Here is a 16,737-nt window from a genome sequence, read left to right on the forward strand (position 1 = left end):
CAATGGAGGACCTTCTTGTGGCAACACCAGAGGCACTCCAAGTGGCCAGATACTGGTCAAAGGACATTTAACCAACTACCAAGTTTGCAAAATCTGTGTGTTTTTTTTCTTTTTTCCTCTTAATCTCTGTGTTTGTTTTGTTCTGTTAGAATTGTAACACAATGGTATGGTTGCTGATGACACGATAAATAAATAAATAGCCTGTAGAAAAGAAGGCTGAGAAGAGACATGTATAAATATGTGAGAGGAAGTCATAGGGAGGAGTGAGCATGGTTGTTTTGTGCTGCCCTGGAGACTAGGACGCAATGGAGCAATGGCTTCAAACTACAAGAAAGGAGATTCCACCTGAACATTAAGAAGAACTTCCTGACTGCGAGAGCCGTTCAGCAATGGAACTCTCTGCTTTCGGAAAAATGGCTTCAAACTATAAGAAAGGAGATTCCATCTGAACATGAGGAAGAACTTCCTGACTGTGGGAGCCGTTCAGCAGTGGAACTCTCTGCCCCGGAGTGTGGTGGAGGCTACTTCTTTGGAGGCTTTGAAACAGAGGCTGGATGGCCATCTGTCAGGGGTGCTTTGAATGCAATTTTCCTGCTTCTTGGCTGAATGGGGTTGAGATTGGATGGCCCATGAGGTCTCTTCCAACTCTAGGATGCTATGAAGACGCAGGTTCGCAGCTTGGGAGTGATTCTGGATTCATTGCTGAGCCTGGAACTCCAGGTTTCGGCAGTGGCCAGGGGAGCTTTTGCACAATTAAAATTGTGCACCAGCTGTGCCCGTATCTTGGGAAGTCTGATCTGGCCACGTTGGTCCATGCTCTGGTTACATCCCGAATAGGCTACTGCAGCGCACTCTATGTGGGGCTGCCTTTGAAGACTGTTCGGAAACTCCAACTATTTCAACGGGCGGCAGCCAGATTGTTAACTGGAGCAACATACAGGGAGCATACCACCCCCTGTTATGTCAACTCCACTGGCTGCCGGTCCACTTCCGAGCACAATTCAGTCTTGGTCTACAAAGCCCTATATGGCTCTAACACAGCTTACTTGTCTGAACGTATCTCCTCTACGTTCTGCCTCAAAGTTTAATATCCACAGGGGAAGCCCTGCTCTCAGTCCCACCAGCTTCACAAACGTGTCTAGTAGGGACGAGGGACAGGGCCTTATCAGTGGTGACCCCCCGCTTGTGGAATTCGCTCCCCAGCGAGATTAGATCAGCGTCCTCCCTCCTTTCCTTTAGGAATAAACTGAAATCGTGGTTTTGGAACCAGGCCTTTGGCTAGCAGGTATAACAGCCCTTTGGACACTGAACCCGGACCATAGGACTGTTATGACAAGCAGGGGGCCACTACTGAGAAGGCCCTGTCCCTCGTCCCCACCAGATACGTTTGCGACGCTGGTGGGACCGAGAGCAGGGCCTCCCCAGTAGAACTTAAATTATGAGGTGGAATGTAGAGATATAAGTTCGGATAAGTAAGCTGGGCCAGAGCCGTATATGATTGTATAACTAATGTTGTTGTTTTTTTATCTATTATGTATTTATGGTTTTATATTGTTGTTATATTGTGATTTGCTTCATCAAATTGCTGCCAGTGTTAGCTGCTCCGAGTCCCCCCTTTTGGGTTGAGAAATGTTGTAAATAAATAAATAAATTCTGGGCACCACAAATGAATGGAGAAGGTTTCTGAGAGTTGTAGTTCACCGGGATTCAGACAGCATTGAACCCAGGCGACGATGCATCCGGACCAAACTTGGCACACAGACCCAGCATGGCCAACTTTGAATACAGGTGAAGTTTGGGGGTGATTGACCTTCGTTTCTGGGAGTTGTAGTTCACCAGCATCCAGAGAGCACTGAACCCAGCTGACATAGACCGAACATGGTCAACTTTGAATACTGGCAGTGTCTGGGGAGGATTGATCCATGATTTTGTGAATTGTAGTTCTCCCTAGTCCTTATGCATATTCTAATGGGAACATTTATTTTAAAACAAAATAAAAAACTGACTTTTTCCTAATAAATAGCTGATATTACCTGACATACATAAACAAACAAACTGGTATTACCTGACATACATAAACAAATAATTCCTCTTTAAAATAACCTGGGTATCGCCGAGTACTCAAGCTAGTATATATGCTAGCTTTAGGACCAGGCTGTTGGTAGCCAGCTGCCTTAAATCACTACTGACCGAAAGGTCATGAGTTTGAAGCCAGCCTGGGTCAGAGTGCGCTTCCGACCATTAGTCTAGCTTGCTGTCGACCTATGCAGCCCAAAAGACAGTTGCATCTGTCAAGTAGGAAATTTAGGTACCACTTTATGTGGGAAGGCTGATTTAATTAATGTACAACACCATAAAACCTTTCAGCAGTGTGCAGAAGAATGAGGAAATACTCCACCAAGGACTCGGTGTCACAAGTGGAGGGTGAAGCAGCAACTCCTCCTGTGGCTAAAACCAAGCATGCACTCATGAAGCCAGAAAAGCTGGAATGTTAAATTGCCTCTGTGCAGGTACAGCTGTACCAGGAGCTCCAATTTTGTTTGCTTTGCATTGAATGTTTGTTGTAGTCCTAAGTTTCAGGGACTCTGCAGATAGGTGGCTTCTTTTGGCTGCAATCATAGGGCAAGCCACCTGTCAATTATCGTTAGGTTCCCTGGTCCCGCCCCCCTTTTGGGTTTTGGAGGGAATAGGAGCCATTTTGGGTTCAGTCCACACAGAGAAGCCTTTCTGTGAGAGCCGTTCAGCAGTGGAACTCTCTGCCCCGGAGTGTGGTGGAGGCTCCTTCTTTGGAAGCGTTTAAGCAGAGGCTGCATGGCCATTTGTCAGGGGTGATTTGAATGCAATATTCCTGCTTCTTGGCAGGGGGTTGGACTGGATGGCCCATGAGGTCTCTTCCAACTCTTTGATTCTATGATTCTGATTCATGCAGGACATAATACCAAGAGCTCCTGTAGAAAGCTTCGTCTTCTATGGCTTGGCCGGGAAGATATACAGCCCACAGCTTGGCCGGGGTTATACAGCCCTATAGCTCCTTTGCTGAAGGACTTCTCGGAAACCTGAATTCAGCCATCTCGGAAACCTGAATTCTTTTCCCCCTGGAAGTCTACAAAGCTCTGCTTGGTAAGGGTCACTCGCAGAAGCCAGAAGCAGTTGGTACCGGGTGCAGGGGCTCCACGCCATCAGAGGCAAAGAAAGACTGCCCAGATTAGAAGTTAAGGATTTCCCCATTAGTTACAGTTATGAAGATAGTGCCTGTTCCCTGTAGACAAGATTGCGAGAGAGCCAATAGACTGTGAAGAAAGCCTTAAAGTACCTGTTTGTTTTCATTAATAAAGAACTTTGTTGAACCTTTAAGCAATCTAAAGACTCCGTTTTAAGGAAATCCAAAGGCCTTTAATCTGAGGCAGCCCCGGCGTCCCGTTGGGCCACCCAGCGTACAGGCCCAGCGTGCGACAGCACAGCCTCTGTTTCTGTCTGTACCTGTTGTATGTCCAATTGACATTGAATGTTGCCATGTGTACGTGCATTGTAATCTGCCTTGAGTCCCCTGTGGGGTGAGAAGGGTGGAATATAAATACTGTAAGTGAGAAAGTAAGTAAGTAAATATTATATACTAGGCGTCCCCTGCCATGCGTTGCTGTGGTCCAATCTGTGTACAGGTGTTTTATGTGTATATACATGTATATGTGTCTATATTTGTGTGTGTGTATATATTTGTGTACAGGTGTATATATGTGTGTTTGTGTATATATGTGGTTTTGTGCATGTGTTGTAATGTATTTTTTTTTGGCTTTTAAGTCCCTTCGCTATGTTTTCCAATGTTTTTATGAGTTATGGTCACTTGTTGGCCTGATATGTGTATTGTGTCCAAATTTGGTGTCAATTCGCCCAGTGGTTTTTGAGTTATGTGAATCCCACAAACGAACATTACATTTTTATTTATATAGATGACAATATCAAAAGTCACCAGATTCCGTCTGATTTTGGAAGCTAAACAGGGTCAGGCTGGGTAAGTATTTGGGTCCTGAGGGACTTCACTTCTGCCTTTCTCAGAGGCTGAGAGAGTGTCTCTTGCTCCAGGCACACCAGTGGGTTTCCAGAGCCAAGTGAGGCTGCAAGTTCTGCCTTTCATAGGGACAGTTCAAAACTCAAAACATTACTCCATAAGATGCCTTTATTTCTCTCTGAGCATTTGCAAAAGAATACAAGAAACTGAGTAAATTTCAGTAAATTTCTCTAAAACAAGCACAAAAGAGTTGAAAAGGGGGAAACCAGTGTGCATCCCACATCCCTTGAACTGTTGAAGCGGTGACAGGGCCACAAGGCCAGGACCGGGCTGAACTTGCCAGGTTCTCCCTTAAGGTGTGCCAAAAAAAAAAAGGTCCAAGATGACTTGTGTCAGTCTAAACAAGAGGGAATCAATACAAAGGTTAGTCCAGTTTTCTGTCCACATGTGTTTACTATTCTGGTGCCTACTGAGGACTGAACCCTTTCCACCCTCTTGGCATGTGTATTCTTTCTCTCCTGGAGAGTTTTGAGACCTGATTTGAGGACACAACTCTTCCCACCCTCTGAGCATTTGGAAACTTCTCTCTTCTGAGATTCATTTCATGCTTCATGGGATTTTTCCTCTGAGTGATGGCTTTACCACATTCCAGGTATTTTCCATGGCTTCTTTCTCATATGGTTTTTTACTACATCGTGAAGCTTGTTGTGGAACTCAACGTTTTCCAAAATTCAGGAATATATACAATTTATCTTTATATTTGGTGAATCTTTGAGGACTGATGTGCACTTCAAACTCTTATCAAATTCCTGGCTTTTTGCCTTCTCTCCAATGGAACCTCTTCCCGCACTCCAGACATGTCTGGTTTCTCTTCTCTATGACTATTCTGGACATTTGTAAGGTCTGATTTGTAGCTAAAACTCTTCCCACTCTCTCCTGCATGACTCTTCTGGTGAACTCTTGAGAGCAGATTTAAGGCTGTAACTCTTCCCACACTCCAGACCTTTGTAGGCCATTTCTTCTTCTAAGCATTTTTATGGCTTCTCTCCTATGTGAGTGTATTGGTGCAGCTTTAGATCCCTTCTCCAGAAGAAACTCTTCCCGCGCTCCAGGCATTTATATGGCTTCCCTCCCATGTGAGTGTTTTGGTGCACCCTTAGGCTATCTTTCAAAGAGAAACTCTTCCCGCACTCCAGACATTTATAGGGTTTCTCTCCTCTGTGTTCAATTTCATGTCCAATAAGACTTCTCTTATCAGAATAACCTTTTCCACACTCCTGGCATTTATAGGGTTTCTCCTCTCTGTGAATCATTTCATGCCTAATGAGACTGCTATTTGAAAGAAAACCTTTTCCACACTCCAAGCATTTATAGGGTTTCTCTCCTCTGTGTTCAATTTCATGTCCAATAAGATTTCTCTTATTAGAATAACCTTTTCCACACTCCTGGCATTTATAGGGTTTCTCTCCTCTGTGTTCAATTTCATGTCCAATAAGACTTCTCTTATCAGAATAACATTTTCCACACTCCAAGCATTTATAGGGTTTCTCTCCTCTGTGTTCAATTTCATGTCCAATAAGATTTCTCTTATTAGAATAACCTTTTCCACACTCCTGGCATTTATAGGGTTTCTCTCCTGTGTGGGTTCTTTCATGTTTCTTGAGGTGACCTTTATGAAAGAAACATTTTCCACACCTCATGCATTTATATGGCTTCTCTACTGTGTGGGTTATTTCATGTGTCTTGAGGTGTCCTTTCTGAAAGAAACATTTTCCACACTCCAGGCATTTAAATGGCTTCTCTCCTGTGTGGGTTTTTTGGTGTGCGTTGAGGGTTCCTTTTAAAGGATAGCATTTTCCACACTCCAGGCATTTATATGACTTGTCCACAATTATGTATTTTTCACTGTGTGTAGGATTTGTATTAGATGCCTCTTGGAAGAAGCTATTCTCAAAGACAGGGCTCTTTCCAATCTCCCTGCTTGCGTCTATTGTCTCTTGGATTGTGATTTCCCTGCTGTCAACAGGGCACCGGTTCCTGTTATATCCTTCCGATTCCATTCTTGGGCTTCTTTCTTCTTCCTTTTTACTTCTTGCTGTTTTCATCCACATTTTACTTGGAGCTCCCCCATCGTCACTCCCTTGTCCATCGCCACCTTGAAAGAAGAAAGACAAAAAGTAGGAAGTCATGCGAAAAGGGAAGATTGAAATCAGTAAATACAGAAATGTTGTGTGTGAGAGAAAAAGAAGAGGTAACAATCTTATTTATTTCCTGCATTTGTAACCTGCCCTTCCCACCCCCGAGGGGATTCTCAGGGCGGCCTCACAGCAAGCACCATCTGATGCTGTCACAATTATAAACATTCAACAATACCATTAAAAGCATTGAACAATCAATTAAAACAGTTAGTTAAAAAACAATTAATTAAAAACAGTCAGTTAAACAATAAATTAAAATGTGTCCATTAAAATACCAATCCAGGTCCGAGTCAATTCATTAGCGTGAGTTGTTTAAACCTTCTTCCCACATTGCTGCTATTCAATGGTCGAACGCCTGGTCCCATATAGCCAAGTCTTGAGTTTCCTTCTAAAAGACAGGAGGGAAGTGGCCAGTCTCATGTCCCGTGGAGAGCATTCCACAGATGAGGGGCCACTGCTGAAAAGGTCCTGTCCCTCGTCTCCACCCATTGTGTTTACAATGGCCATGGGATTGAGAGCAGGGCCTCTCCAGATGGTCTTAGACTTTGTGATCGTTCATAATAGGAGATATGTTTGGACATGTAGTCTGGGCCAGAACCGTTTAGGGCTTTAAAGGTTAAAACCAGCACTTTGAATTGTGCTTGGAAGCAGACTGGCAGCCAGTGGAGCTGGCGTAAGAGGGGTTGTGTGCTCCCTGTATGCCGCTCTGGTGAGCAACCTGGCTGCCAACTGCTGGACTAGATGAAGCTTCCAGAGAATCTTCAGAGACAGCCCCACATAGAGTGTGTTGCAGTAGTCTATTCGGGATGTAACAAGAGCGTGGACCACTGTGGCCAAATCAGACTTTCCAACGTATGGGCGCAGCTGGTGCACAAGTTTTAATTGTGCAAAAGCTCTCCCGGCCACCGCCGAGACCTGGGGTTCCAGGCTCAATGATGAGTCTAGGATCACTCCCAAGCTGCAAACCTGTATCTTCAGAGGGAGTGAACCCCATCCAACACAGGCTGTAACCCTATGCCCTGTTCAGCCTTACGACTGACCAGGAGGACCTCTGTCTTGTCTGGATTCAACTTCAATTTGTTCACCCTCATCCAGACCAACACAGCAGCCAAGGACCTGCACAGCCTCCTTAGTGGTAGGAGGAAAGGAGTGATAGAGCTGAACATCACCCACGTACAGATGACATCTGGAGGAGAGAACTTTCCCTCCTCAAAGGAGAACCCCTTTTTGGAAGTTGTTGGATGATCACTCCCACCATCGTATCGTCTATGAGAGGTGATATAACATGCAACCTGAAAATACCATGAGCCACCCTACTAAACCATGTTCAAATAAGCATTGAATAAACATCTTGCTGAAGAGCAGCTCATCAGAAGTAGTTCCCAGAGAGACATTGTTTCTTCCAGCCTGGTCAGGAACCAGAAGTGCTGGCCAAAGGTCACTCGTGTTCTTAAACTATGCAGCAAGGCTGTAGAAAAAAAGTTTATGTTTTGACTCTGCTGACATGAGTAGAGTTTTCCTGTTCCTTTTCCTTTTGCATTCGACCTGTCTGAAATCCGCTTATGCACAACAGTGACCAGAGGGGAATTGTTTCTTCCAGCCTGGTCAGGAACCAGAAGTAGTGGCCAAAGGCCACAACTATACAGTAACACTGTAGAAAAAAAAATTCAATTCCCAAAACTGATTTTTCTTAACCAAGAGGCTGAGGGATTCTTACCCAGAGAAGCCACCATCCTATAATTTTCTTCCATGACTTCCCCGTGCAGGGCCCGTTGATCCATATCCAGTAAGGCCCACTCCTCCACGCTGAAATGTACAGCCACGTCCTCAAATATCACCTGAAAGAAAGAAGTTGGACACACAAATCATTAGTGCTACTTCTACTGCTAAGAAAAATCCTGGTCCATTGAAGTCCGAATAAAGAATTCAAAGAGGTAACTTTTAGCAGTAGTCACCCCAACCTTCCTGGGTACCCTAATAACAACAGCAACGCTTTACTTATATTCCTTCTTTCTCATTACGAAGTGGACTCACAACACACATACACGGCAAACATTCAATGCTGCTTTTGTATAGACAATACACAGACACACAACAGAAAGGAGGTGTTGTTGACTGTGTCCAGCTGGTTGTTTTTTTTTTTTTGGTGGCAAGAAAGGTGACTCCAGCCACAGGGGGTGCTGTTGCTCCATTCTCTATGATGAAGAGCCGTCAGGACTTCCTCCTTCCTTTTTGGTTGCCCAGCATTTTCTGATCTTCTTTCTTTTTTATGGTGTCATAAAACACCTCCCGCAGCTTTTAGCGGTATCTAATTTCTCTAATTACTGCTAAAGCTGCATAGGTAAACAGTGAGCAGGGCTGACAGTCGACCGCTCACGCTGACCCAGGGTTTCAAACTTGCAACTTTTCAGTTGACAGATCTTCTAGTTGCTGGTGATTTATCAGTTGTGGCCCCTAGGTGAGAAGCATCATGATGGTAAGGAAGTTCATGCAGTCACCTGCAACAGACAATACCAAGCAAGATTCTGGAAAAGATTGTTAAGAAAGTGGTTTGCAAACACTTAGAAACAAATGTGGTCATTGCTAGCCACAGCTGTAATGGAAGAAAAAGGACTTCAGGAAGAGCATTTTGGGATTTCTTAACAGGAAACTTTGGCAGAAGCAGAAGAAAAGCAAGATCCATTCCATATGAAGTAATTGGAGACATTTCTATAATCATCTCCAGTTAATTTCTACTGTCATCTTTTTACCTGATCTTGCTGAATGGATGCCACTTCTCCTGCATCACAAAGAGTGGAGCTGCCACGTTTTCCCAGCACTCTTGGCTCATCTCCTATGACATGCCAAATAAAGGAAGGGAAGGGAAGCTGGATTTCTGTATTTGTTTTTCAAAGCTCATTTTGAGGTCGCAAAGCGGTTTACAATTTAAACAACACAAAAAGGGAACAATTAATGTCCTCAAAAGAATGGTCAGAAGGGAAGGGAAAGGGTTTTATATGGCACAGGCATTCACGAAGTGCAGCCCATTCTGTACAAGACCAGCTTGAAATGTTCTTGGAACATTCTAACTAAATATTTTGGGGGACAGAATAGAAGATCATACATTTGGGAGATCTTTGGCCAAGAGAAAAAAAGTATCAGCCCCTTTTCCCTCCTCTAACAAAACAGCAAATGAAACATCTATTTGGGCACACAACAGCAGACCGGACTTTTGAGGGACCCTTGAGAGCGAGGACCAAACAAATAAAGACATCTTACCTGGTGGAGACTCTCCTGTGCCCTTCTCCAGCTTGATCCGCCCAGAAGGGAAGCCCTGGTTGGTGCTGCCTGGTGGGGCCTTCTGGGCCTTCTGGAACATTCTCACCAGCCACTCTTCCTGGAGTGCCTTCCACTCTTCGGCCTGACTCAGGAGGAAGCCTTCAGCCAAGGCCACGGCCTGGGAAGTGGTCTCTGCCCCACATTCCCTCACCCAGCACCCCATCTCCACAGGAAGGACAGCCAGGAACTGCTCCAGGATTATCAGGTCCAGAATCTCCGCCTTTGTATGTTCCTCAGGCTTCAGCCACAGGCGGCAGAGAGAGTGGAGGCGGCTGCAAATCTCTCGGGGCCTCAAGCCCTTCGGGAAGCGGAAGCGCCGGAAGCGTTGGGCCTGAAGGTATGTGATGAAGATGTTTTCACTCCGGGCGTCCTTGCCCATTGCGCTCGGGAACCAAACACATTTCTTGCCCCAGGTTTGGCAGGGCTCTCTTCCTCCTTCAGGGCTGGGCTGGCTTGGTTTCTCCATTTTCGCTCTGGGCTCCATCAGGACAGAAGAACCTCTTCCCTTCTCCACCTAACGATATCACGAGGCAAAGGCTACGCAAGACAAAGAGGAGGGGAAGGGTAATGATCTACTCCCCTCAAGAGATAAGGGGTCTTTGGTTGCCTCTGTATGGTTTCCCTGTAAGAAAAGCAGTTGAGAGCAAACCTCATGAACGATCAGTATGGAAATCCCCTTGCATTGCTCTTCCCCTCACCTTCAGCCCCACTTCTCTTGTTTCCCTGTATATTCAGTTCTGAAATTGAAAGGAATCCTGGGAGTTGTAGTGTGGCCAAGTCCTTCGCCTTCTCTGCCCAAGAGTGCTGGTGCCTCACCCAACTCCCCCTCCCAGGATGTCAGACCATTGAGACAATGCAGTCCAAGCAGCCCCAAAGTGCATTTATTCTATGATGCAGATGCCTCATAGCTGAATGTAACATGCTTTCATTGCCAACCACATTTCCCATACAAGCTTGCCTCTAATTTGTCCAACTTCAACCCCTCTTTCCTTAATGGTCTCCTTTCTTAAAGAGCTGGGCATGTTTAGCCTGTAGAAGACAAGGTATGATGGCCATGTTTAAATATGAGATGGGAGGTCATAGGGAGGAGGGAGCAAACTTGTTTTCTGCTGCCCTGGAGACCAGGACGCAATGGAGCAATGGCGTCAAACTACAGGAAAGAAAGGAGATTCCAGCTAAACATGAGGAAGAACTTCCTGACTGTGAGAGATTATTATTATTATTATTATTATTATTATTTACAGCTTTTATATTCCGCCCTTCTCACCCCGCAGGGGACTCAGGGCGGATTACAGTATACACATATATGGCAAACATTCAATGCCAGTTATTGACTTACAAACATATATAGACCACACAGAGGCTATTTAACTTTTTCTGGCCGCCTGGGAAGCTGGGGAGCTGTCGATTTCATTGTCCATCTGCGACGCCGATGAAGCACTTCCGCATTCTTCTCCGCTGGAGTCTTCTTTTATGGCCTCATAAATCAGTTAATTTGCCTCCCCACTTTAAGGTGGTGCCTTATTTTCCTATTTGACAGATGCCACTGTCTTTCGGGTTGCAAAGGTCGACAACAGGCTACACATAATTGGTTGGAGACCCACTCCAACCCGGGCTGGCTTCGAACTCATGACCTTTTGATCAGAATGATCTTAATGCAGCTGACACTCAGCCAGCTGCGCCACAATCCCAGAGAGAGCTGTTCAGCAGTGGAACTCCTCTCTGCTCTGGAGGGAGTGTGGTGGAGGCTCCTTCTTTGGAGGCTTTTACGCAGAGACTAGATGGCCATCAGTCGGGGGTGCTTTGAAGGCGATTTTCCTGCTTCTTGGCAGAATGGGGTTGGACTGGATGGTGGCCCACCAAGTCTCTTCCAACTCTAGGATTCTAGGATTCTCTCCATCCCTTGCCTGGTCTCCCAGTTCAGACCTCTGCCTGCCTCCCCTGCTCCTCCCTGCCTGGTATTCCTGCAGCACTTGCCTCTCTTGCCTTCCCTTTGGAGCCTGAGAGGCCCTTCTTCTCCTGCCAGAAGGGAGGCCAGATTGGGAGAGAGAGGAGGGAGGGAGGGAGGCTGGGAGATCAGGCCAACCCCAGAGCCCATTCCCAGCCTCCTGGCTCTCCTCGTATCCTTAGCTTTTTTGGGAGTTGTAGTCCTCAGCCCTGGCCCTTGTTCCCTGGTGGGACTTCCCTTCCCCTCCCCTCCCCTCCCCAAAAAACCCACAGAGGGAGGGAAAGGCCTCACCGCGTGGCACCCGGAAGGAAGAGGCGGAAGTAGCTAGAACAACAACACCTACGTCTTCACCCTGCGACTCTGCTGCTGCTACTGGGTCGGGGTTCTCCTTCCGGCCACGCCCCCTTCTGGGCGGGAGGGGGAAGTGTCTGGAGGCCTGGCTCGCCCCCTTTGAACCCTGCGGGACTGGGGCCCTTATTTCTGCCATGGCCTCCTCGTCTGTCAATTCCCCTCGCTCCCTTCTTTCCTTCCTTCCTTCATCCCTCCTTCCCTCACTCCCTTATCCCTTCCTCCCTCCCTCCCTCTATCCCTTTATCCTTCCCTTCCTCCATCCCTCCCTTCCTTCCTTCCTTATCCCTTCCTCCCTCCCTTCTTTCCTTCCTGCCTCCCTCCCTCCCTTCCTTCCTTCCTTATCCCTCCCTCCCTTCTTTCCTTCCTTCACCCCTCCTTCCCTCCCTCCCTTATCCCTTCCTTCCTCCATCCCTCCCTCTTTCCTTTCATCCCTCCCTTCCTCCTTCCTGCCTCCCTCCCTTCCTTCATCCCTCCTTCCCTCCCTCCTTCCTTCCTTATCCCTCCCTCCCTCCCTTCTTTCCTTCCTTCATCCCTCCTTCCCTCCCTCCCTTATCCCTTCCTCCCTCCCTCTATCCCTTTATCCCTTCCTTTCTTCCTCCCTCCCTCTCTCCCTTCATCCCTCCCTTCCTCCATCCCTCCCTCTTTCCTTTCATCCCTCCCTCCCTTCTTTCCTTCCTCCCTCCCTTCCTTCATCCCTCTCTCCTTCCCCCTCTCTTATCCCTCCCTCCATCCCTATATCCCTCTCTCCCTCCCTTCATCCCTCCCTTCTTCCTTCCTTATCCCTCCCTCCTTCCCTTCTTTCCTTCCTGCCTCCCTCCCTTCCTTCATCCCTCCCTCCCTCCCTTATCCCTTTCTTCCTCCCTCCCTCTCTCCCTCCCTCCCTCTCTCCCTTCCTCCTTCCCTCCCTTCCTCCTTCCTACCTCCCTGCCTCCCTCCCTTCCTTCATCCCTCCTTCCTCCCTCCCTTCTTTCCTTCCTCCCTCCCTTCCTTCATCCCTCCCTCCTTCCCCCTCCCTTATCCCTCCCTCCATCCCTCTCTCCCTCCCTTCCTCCCTCCCTCCTTCCTTCCTTATCCCTCCCTCCCTTCTTTCCTTCCTGCCTCCCTTCCTTCCTTCATCCCTCCTTCCCTTATCCCTTCCTTCCTCCCTCCCTCTCTCCCTTCATCCCTCCCTCCTTCCTACCTCCCTCCCTTCCTTATCCCTTCCTCCCTCCCTCCCTTCCTTCTTTCCTTCCTCCCTCCCTTCCTTCCTTCATCCCTCCCTCCTTCCCCCTCCCTTATCCATCCTTTCATCCCTCTCTCCCTCCCTCCCTCCCTCCTTCCTTATCCCTCCCTCCCTCCTTCCCTTCTTTCCTTCCTGCCTCCCTCCCTTCCTTCATCCCTCCTTCCCTCCCTCCCTTATCCCTTTCTTCCTCCCTCCCTCTCTCCCTTCATCCCTCCCTTCCTCCTTCCCTCCCTTCCTCCTTTCTACCTCCCTCCCTTCATCCCTCCTTCCTTCCTTCCTCCCTCCCTCCCTTCTTTCCTTCATCCCTCCCTCCTTCCCCCTCCCTTATCCCTCCCTCCATCCCTTCATCCCCCTCTCCCTCCCTTCATCCCTCCCTCCCTCCTTCCTTCCTTATCCCTCCCTCCCTTCTTTCCTTCCTGCCTCCTTCCCTTCCTTCCTTCATCCCTCCCCTCCCTTATCCCTTCCTTCCTCCCTCCCTCTCTCCCTTCATCCCTCCTTTCACCCTTCCCTCCCTTCCTCCTTCCTACCTCCCTCCCTCCCTTCCCTCCTTCCTTCCTTCCTTATCCCTTCCTCCCTCCCTTCTTTCCTCCCTCCCTCCCTTCATCCCTCCCTCCTTCCCCCTCCCTTATCCCTCCCTCCCTTCATCCCTCTCTCCCTCCCTTCCTTCATCCCTCCCTTCCTTCATCCCTCCCTTCCTCCTTCCTTCCTTATCCCTCCCTCCCTTCCTTCCTTCCTTCATCCCTCCTTCCTCCCTCCCTCCCTTCCTTCATCCCTCCCTCTCTCCTTTCCCCTCCCTTATCATAGAATCATAGAATCCAAGAGTTGGAAGAGACTCATGGGCCATCCAGTCCAACCCCATTCTGCCAAGAAGCAGGAATATTGCATTCAAATCACCCCTGACAGATGGCCATCCAGCCTCTGTTTAAAAGCTTCCAAAGAAGGAGCCTCCACCACACTCCGGGGCAGAGAGTTCCACTGCTGAACGGCTATCACAGTCAGGAAGTTCTTCCTCATGTTCAGATGGAATCTCCTCTGTTGAAGTTTGAAGCCATTGTTCCGCGTCCTAGTCTCCAAGGAAGCAGAAAACAAGCTTGCTCCCTCCTCCCTGTGGCTTCCTCTCACATATTTATACATGGCTATCATATCTCCTCTCAGCCTTCTCTTCTTCAGGCTAAACATGCCCAGTTCCCTAAGCCGCTCCTCATAGGGCTTGTTCTCCAGACCCTTGATCATTTTAGTCGCCCTCCTCTGGACACATTCCAGCTTGTCAATATCTCTCTTGAATTGTGGTGCCCAGAATTGGACACAATATTCCAGATGTGGTCTAACCAAAGCGGAATAGAGGGGTAGCATTACTTCCTTAGATCTAGACACTATGCTCCTCTTGATGCAGGCCAAAATCCCATTGGCTTTTTTTGCCGCCACATCACATTTTTGGCTCATGTTTAACTTGTTGTCCACGAGGACTCCAAGATCTTTTTCACACGTACTGCTCTCGAGCCAGGCATTGTCCCCATTCTGTATCTTTACATTTCATTTTTCCTGCCAAAGTGGCCCATCTCTCTAATCTGTCAAGATCGTTTTGAATTCTGCTCCTGTCCTCTGGACTATTGGCTATCCCTCCCAGTTTGGTGTCGTCTGCAAACTTGATGATTATGCCTTCTAGCCCTTCATCTAAGTCGTTAATAAAGATGTTGAACAGGACCGGGCCCAGGACGGAACCCTGCGGCACTCCGCTCGTCACTTTTTTCCAAGATGAAGAGGAAGCATTAGTGAGCACTCTCTGTGTTCGTCCACTTAACCAATTACAGATCCACCTCACCGTAGTTTTGCCTAGCCCACATTGGACTAGTTTCCTTGCCAGAAGGTCATGGGGGACCTTGTCGAAGGCCTTACTGAAATCAGTGACCGAATTTGTTTGGGATGTGATGTGTTGCATGCTTCAGTGATGCAGTCTTCCCAGTGGTGGCCGTTCTCCAACAAATTGAGAGCTTGACAGGCACTGCGGGCATCCTCAGAGGTTGTGAGAGTTATTTCAGTAAGGGTACTTTCCCCCTATTCAAAGTCCCAGGTTTTTGAACATAAGCGTTCTCATCTAATTCCTTTTATTAGATTTCTGCATTTCTTAAATGATATCCCAATGTTTTTTATAGCCTTCAGCCCCTGAGGAGGACACATTTAAGACTGCTCAGTGTTCCTTCCCAAAAAGTGTTTGTAATGAGTAATTGTAAGTTTTTCAACCTGTATGGCCATGTTCCAGAAGCATTCTCTCCTGACGTTTTGCCTGCATCTATGACAGGCATCCTCAGAGGTTGTGAGAGTTATTTCAGTAAGGGTACTTTCCCCCGATTCAAAGTACCAGGTTTTTTTCTCTTCTAATTCTAATAAAGCGTTCTCCTCTCATTCTAATTTTTGAACTGGTTTTTTCATGTCAGTAGATAGTGTCAATAATGCTCTAATTTTTTACCAGGTTAGAGAACTTGCGTAAGGGAGCTCGTGGCTGAGAAAAAGAGAGGCCCGAAGGAAAAGTCTGAAGTGCTCCCTTTTACGGAAATGGCGAAAATGGCAGCGGCAGGGGAGGAGGGTTGGTTTTGACAGTTTGAAGGGGGCGGGGCTTGGAGGTGGCGTGTGCAGGGTAAGATGGAGGAGGGGTTTGGACAGCGGGAAGAGGGTGGGCGGGGTTAGAAGGGGGCGGGGCTTGGAGGTGGCGTGGGCAGGGTTAGAAGGGGGCGGGGGAGGGATGGTTTTGACTGGGGGAAGAGAGTGGGCGGGGTTAGAAGGGGGCGAGGCTTTGCGGTGGTGTGGGCGGGGTTAGAAGGGGGCGGGGGAGGGATGGTTTCGACTGAGGGAAGAGGGTGGGCGGGGTTAGAAGGGGGCAGGGCTTGGAGGTGGCGTGGGTGGGGTTAAAAGGGGGTGGGGGGAAGTTGCGTGGTGCGTGTGTGGGCGGGAAGGGGCAGGGGGAAGTTGTGTGGTGCGTGTGTGGGCAGGAAGGGGGTGGGGGGGAAGTAGCGTTGCGTGTGTGGGCAGGAAGGGGGTGGGGGGAAGTTGTGTTGCGTGTGTGGGCAGGAAGGGGGCGGGGGGAACTTGCATTGCATGTGTGGGCGGGAGGAAGTTGTGTGGTGCGTGTGTGGGCGGGAAGGGGGCGGGGGGAAGTAGCGTTGCGTGTGTGGGCAGGAAGGGGGTGGGGGGAAGTTGTGTTGCGTGTGTGGGCAGGAAGGGGGCGGGGGGAACTTGCATTGCATGTGTGGGCGGGAGGAAGTTGCGTGGTGCGTGTGTGGGCGGGAAGGGGGCGGGGGAAGTTGTGTTGCGTGTGTGGGCAGGAAGGGGGCGGGGGGAACTTGCATTGCATGTGTGAGCGGGAGGAAGTTGCGTGGTACGTGTGTGGGCGGGAAGGGGGCGGGGGAAGTTGCGTTGCGTGTGTTTGTGTATGTGGGGGGGGGGGGGCGGCAGAAGCATGCCGGGCTTGGAGGCCGCATGAGCTGGGTAAGAGGGAGGGGGAGGTGGGATGGGTTTTGACGGTGCGGGAAGGGGGCGGGGGGAAGGTGCGTGGTGCGTGTGCGGCGGAGGCATGTTTGTGGTGACGTGTTCTGGAGGAGCGGAGGCTCCGCGGGAGCGGAGTGCGGCCAGAAGGGAGGGAAGTGCAGAGGGTGAGTTGGCCATTCGGCCATGTGTGCGCGCGCGCTGGGGACTTTGC

At 48.7% G+C, this 16,737-nt stretch overlaps 1 protein-coding gene across 1 annotated transcript; it reads right to left on the reverse strand.

Annotated features, from left to right (window-relative positions):
- Positions 1–4,535: 4,535 nt before the first annotated feature.
- LOC132765323 (zinc finger protein 436-like) lies at positions 4,536–11,970 on the reverse strand. Its single transcript, XM_060759613.2, has 5 exons — positions 11,762–11,970; positions 9,463–10,144; positions 8,955–9,037; positions 7,922–8,042; positions 4,536–6,161 (listed from the first exon to the last, which is right to left on the reverse strand). The coding sequence occupies exons 2-5, from the start codon at positions 10,004–10,006 to the stop codon at positions 5,041–5,043; spliced, it is 1,869 nt and encodes a 622-aa protein (XP_060615596.2). The 5' UTR covers positions 10,007–10,144; positions 11,762–11,970; the 3' UTR covers positions 4,536–5,040.
- Between the last annotated feature and the right edge of the window lie 4,767 nt (positions 11,971–16,737).

The sequence above is a fragment of the Anolis sagrei genome, chromosome 2 (genome assembly GCF_037176765.1).
Source record: "Anolis sagrei isolate rAnoSag1 chromosome 2, rAnoSag1.mat, whole genome shotgun sequence".
Taxonomy (NCBI): domain Eukaryota; kingdom Metazoa; phylum Chordata; class Lepidosauria; order Squamata; family Dactyloidae; genus Anolis; species Anolis sagrei.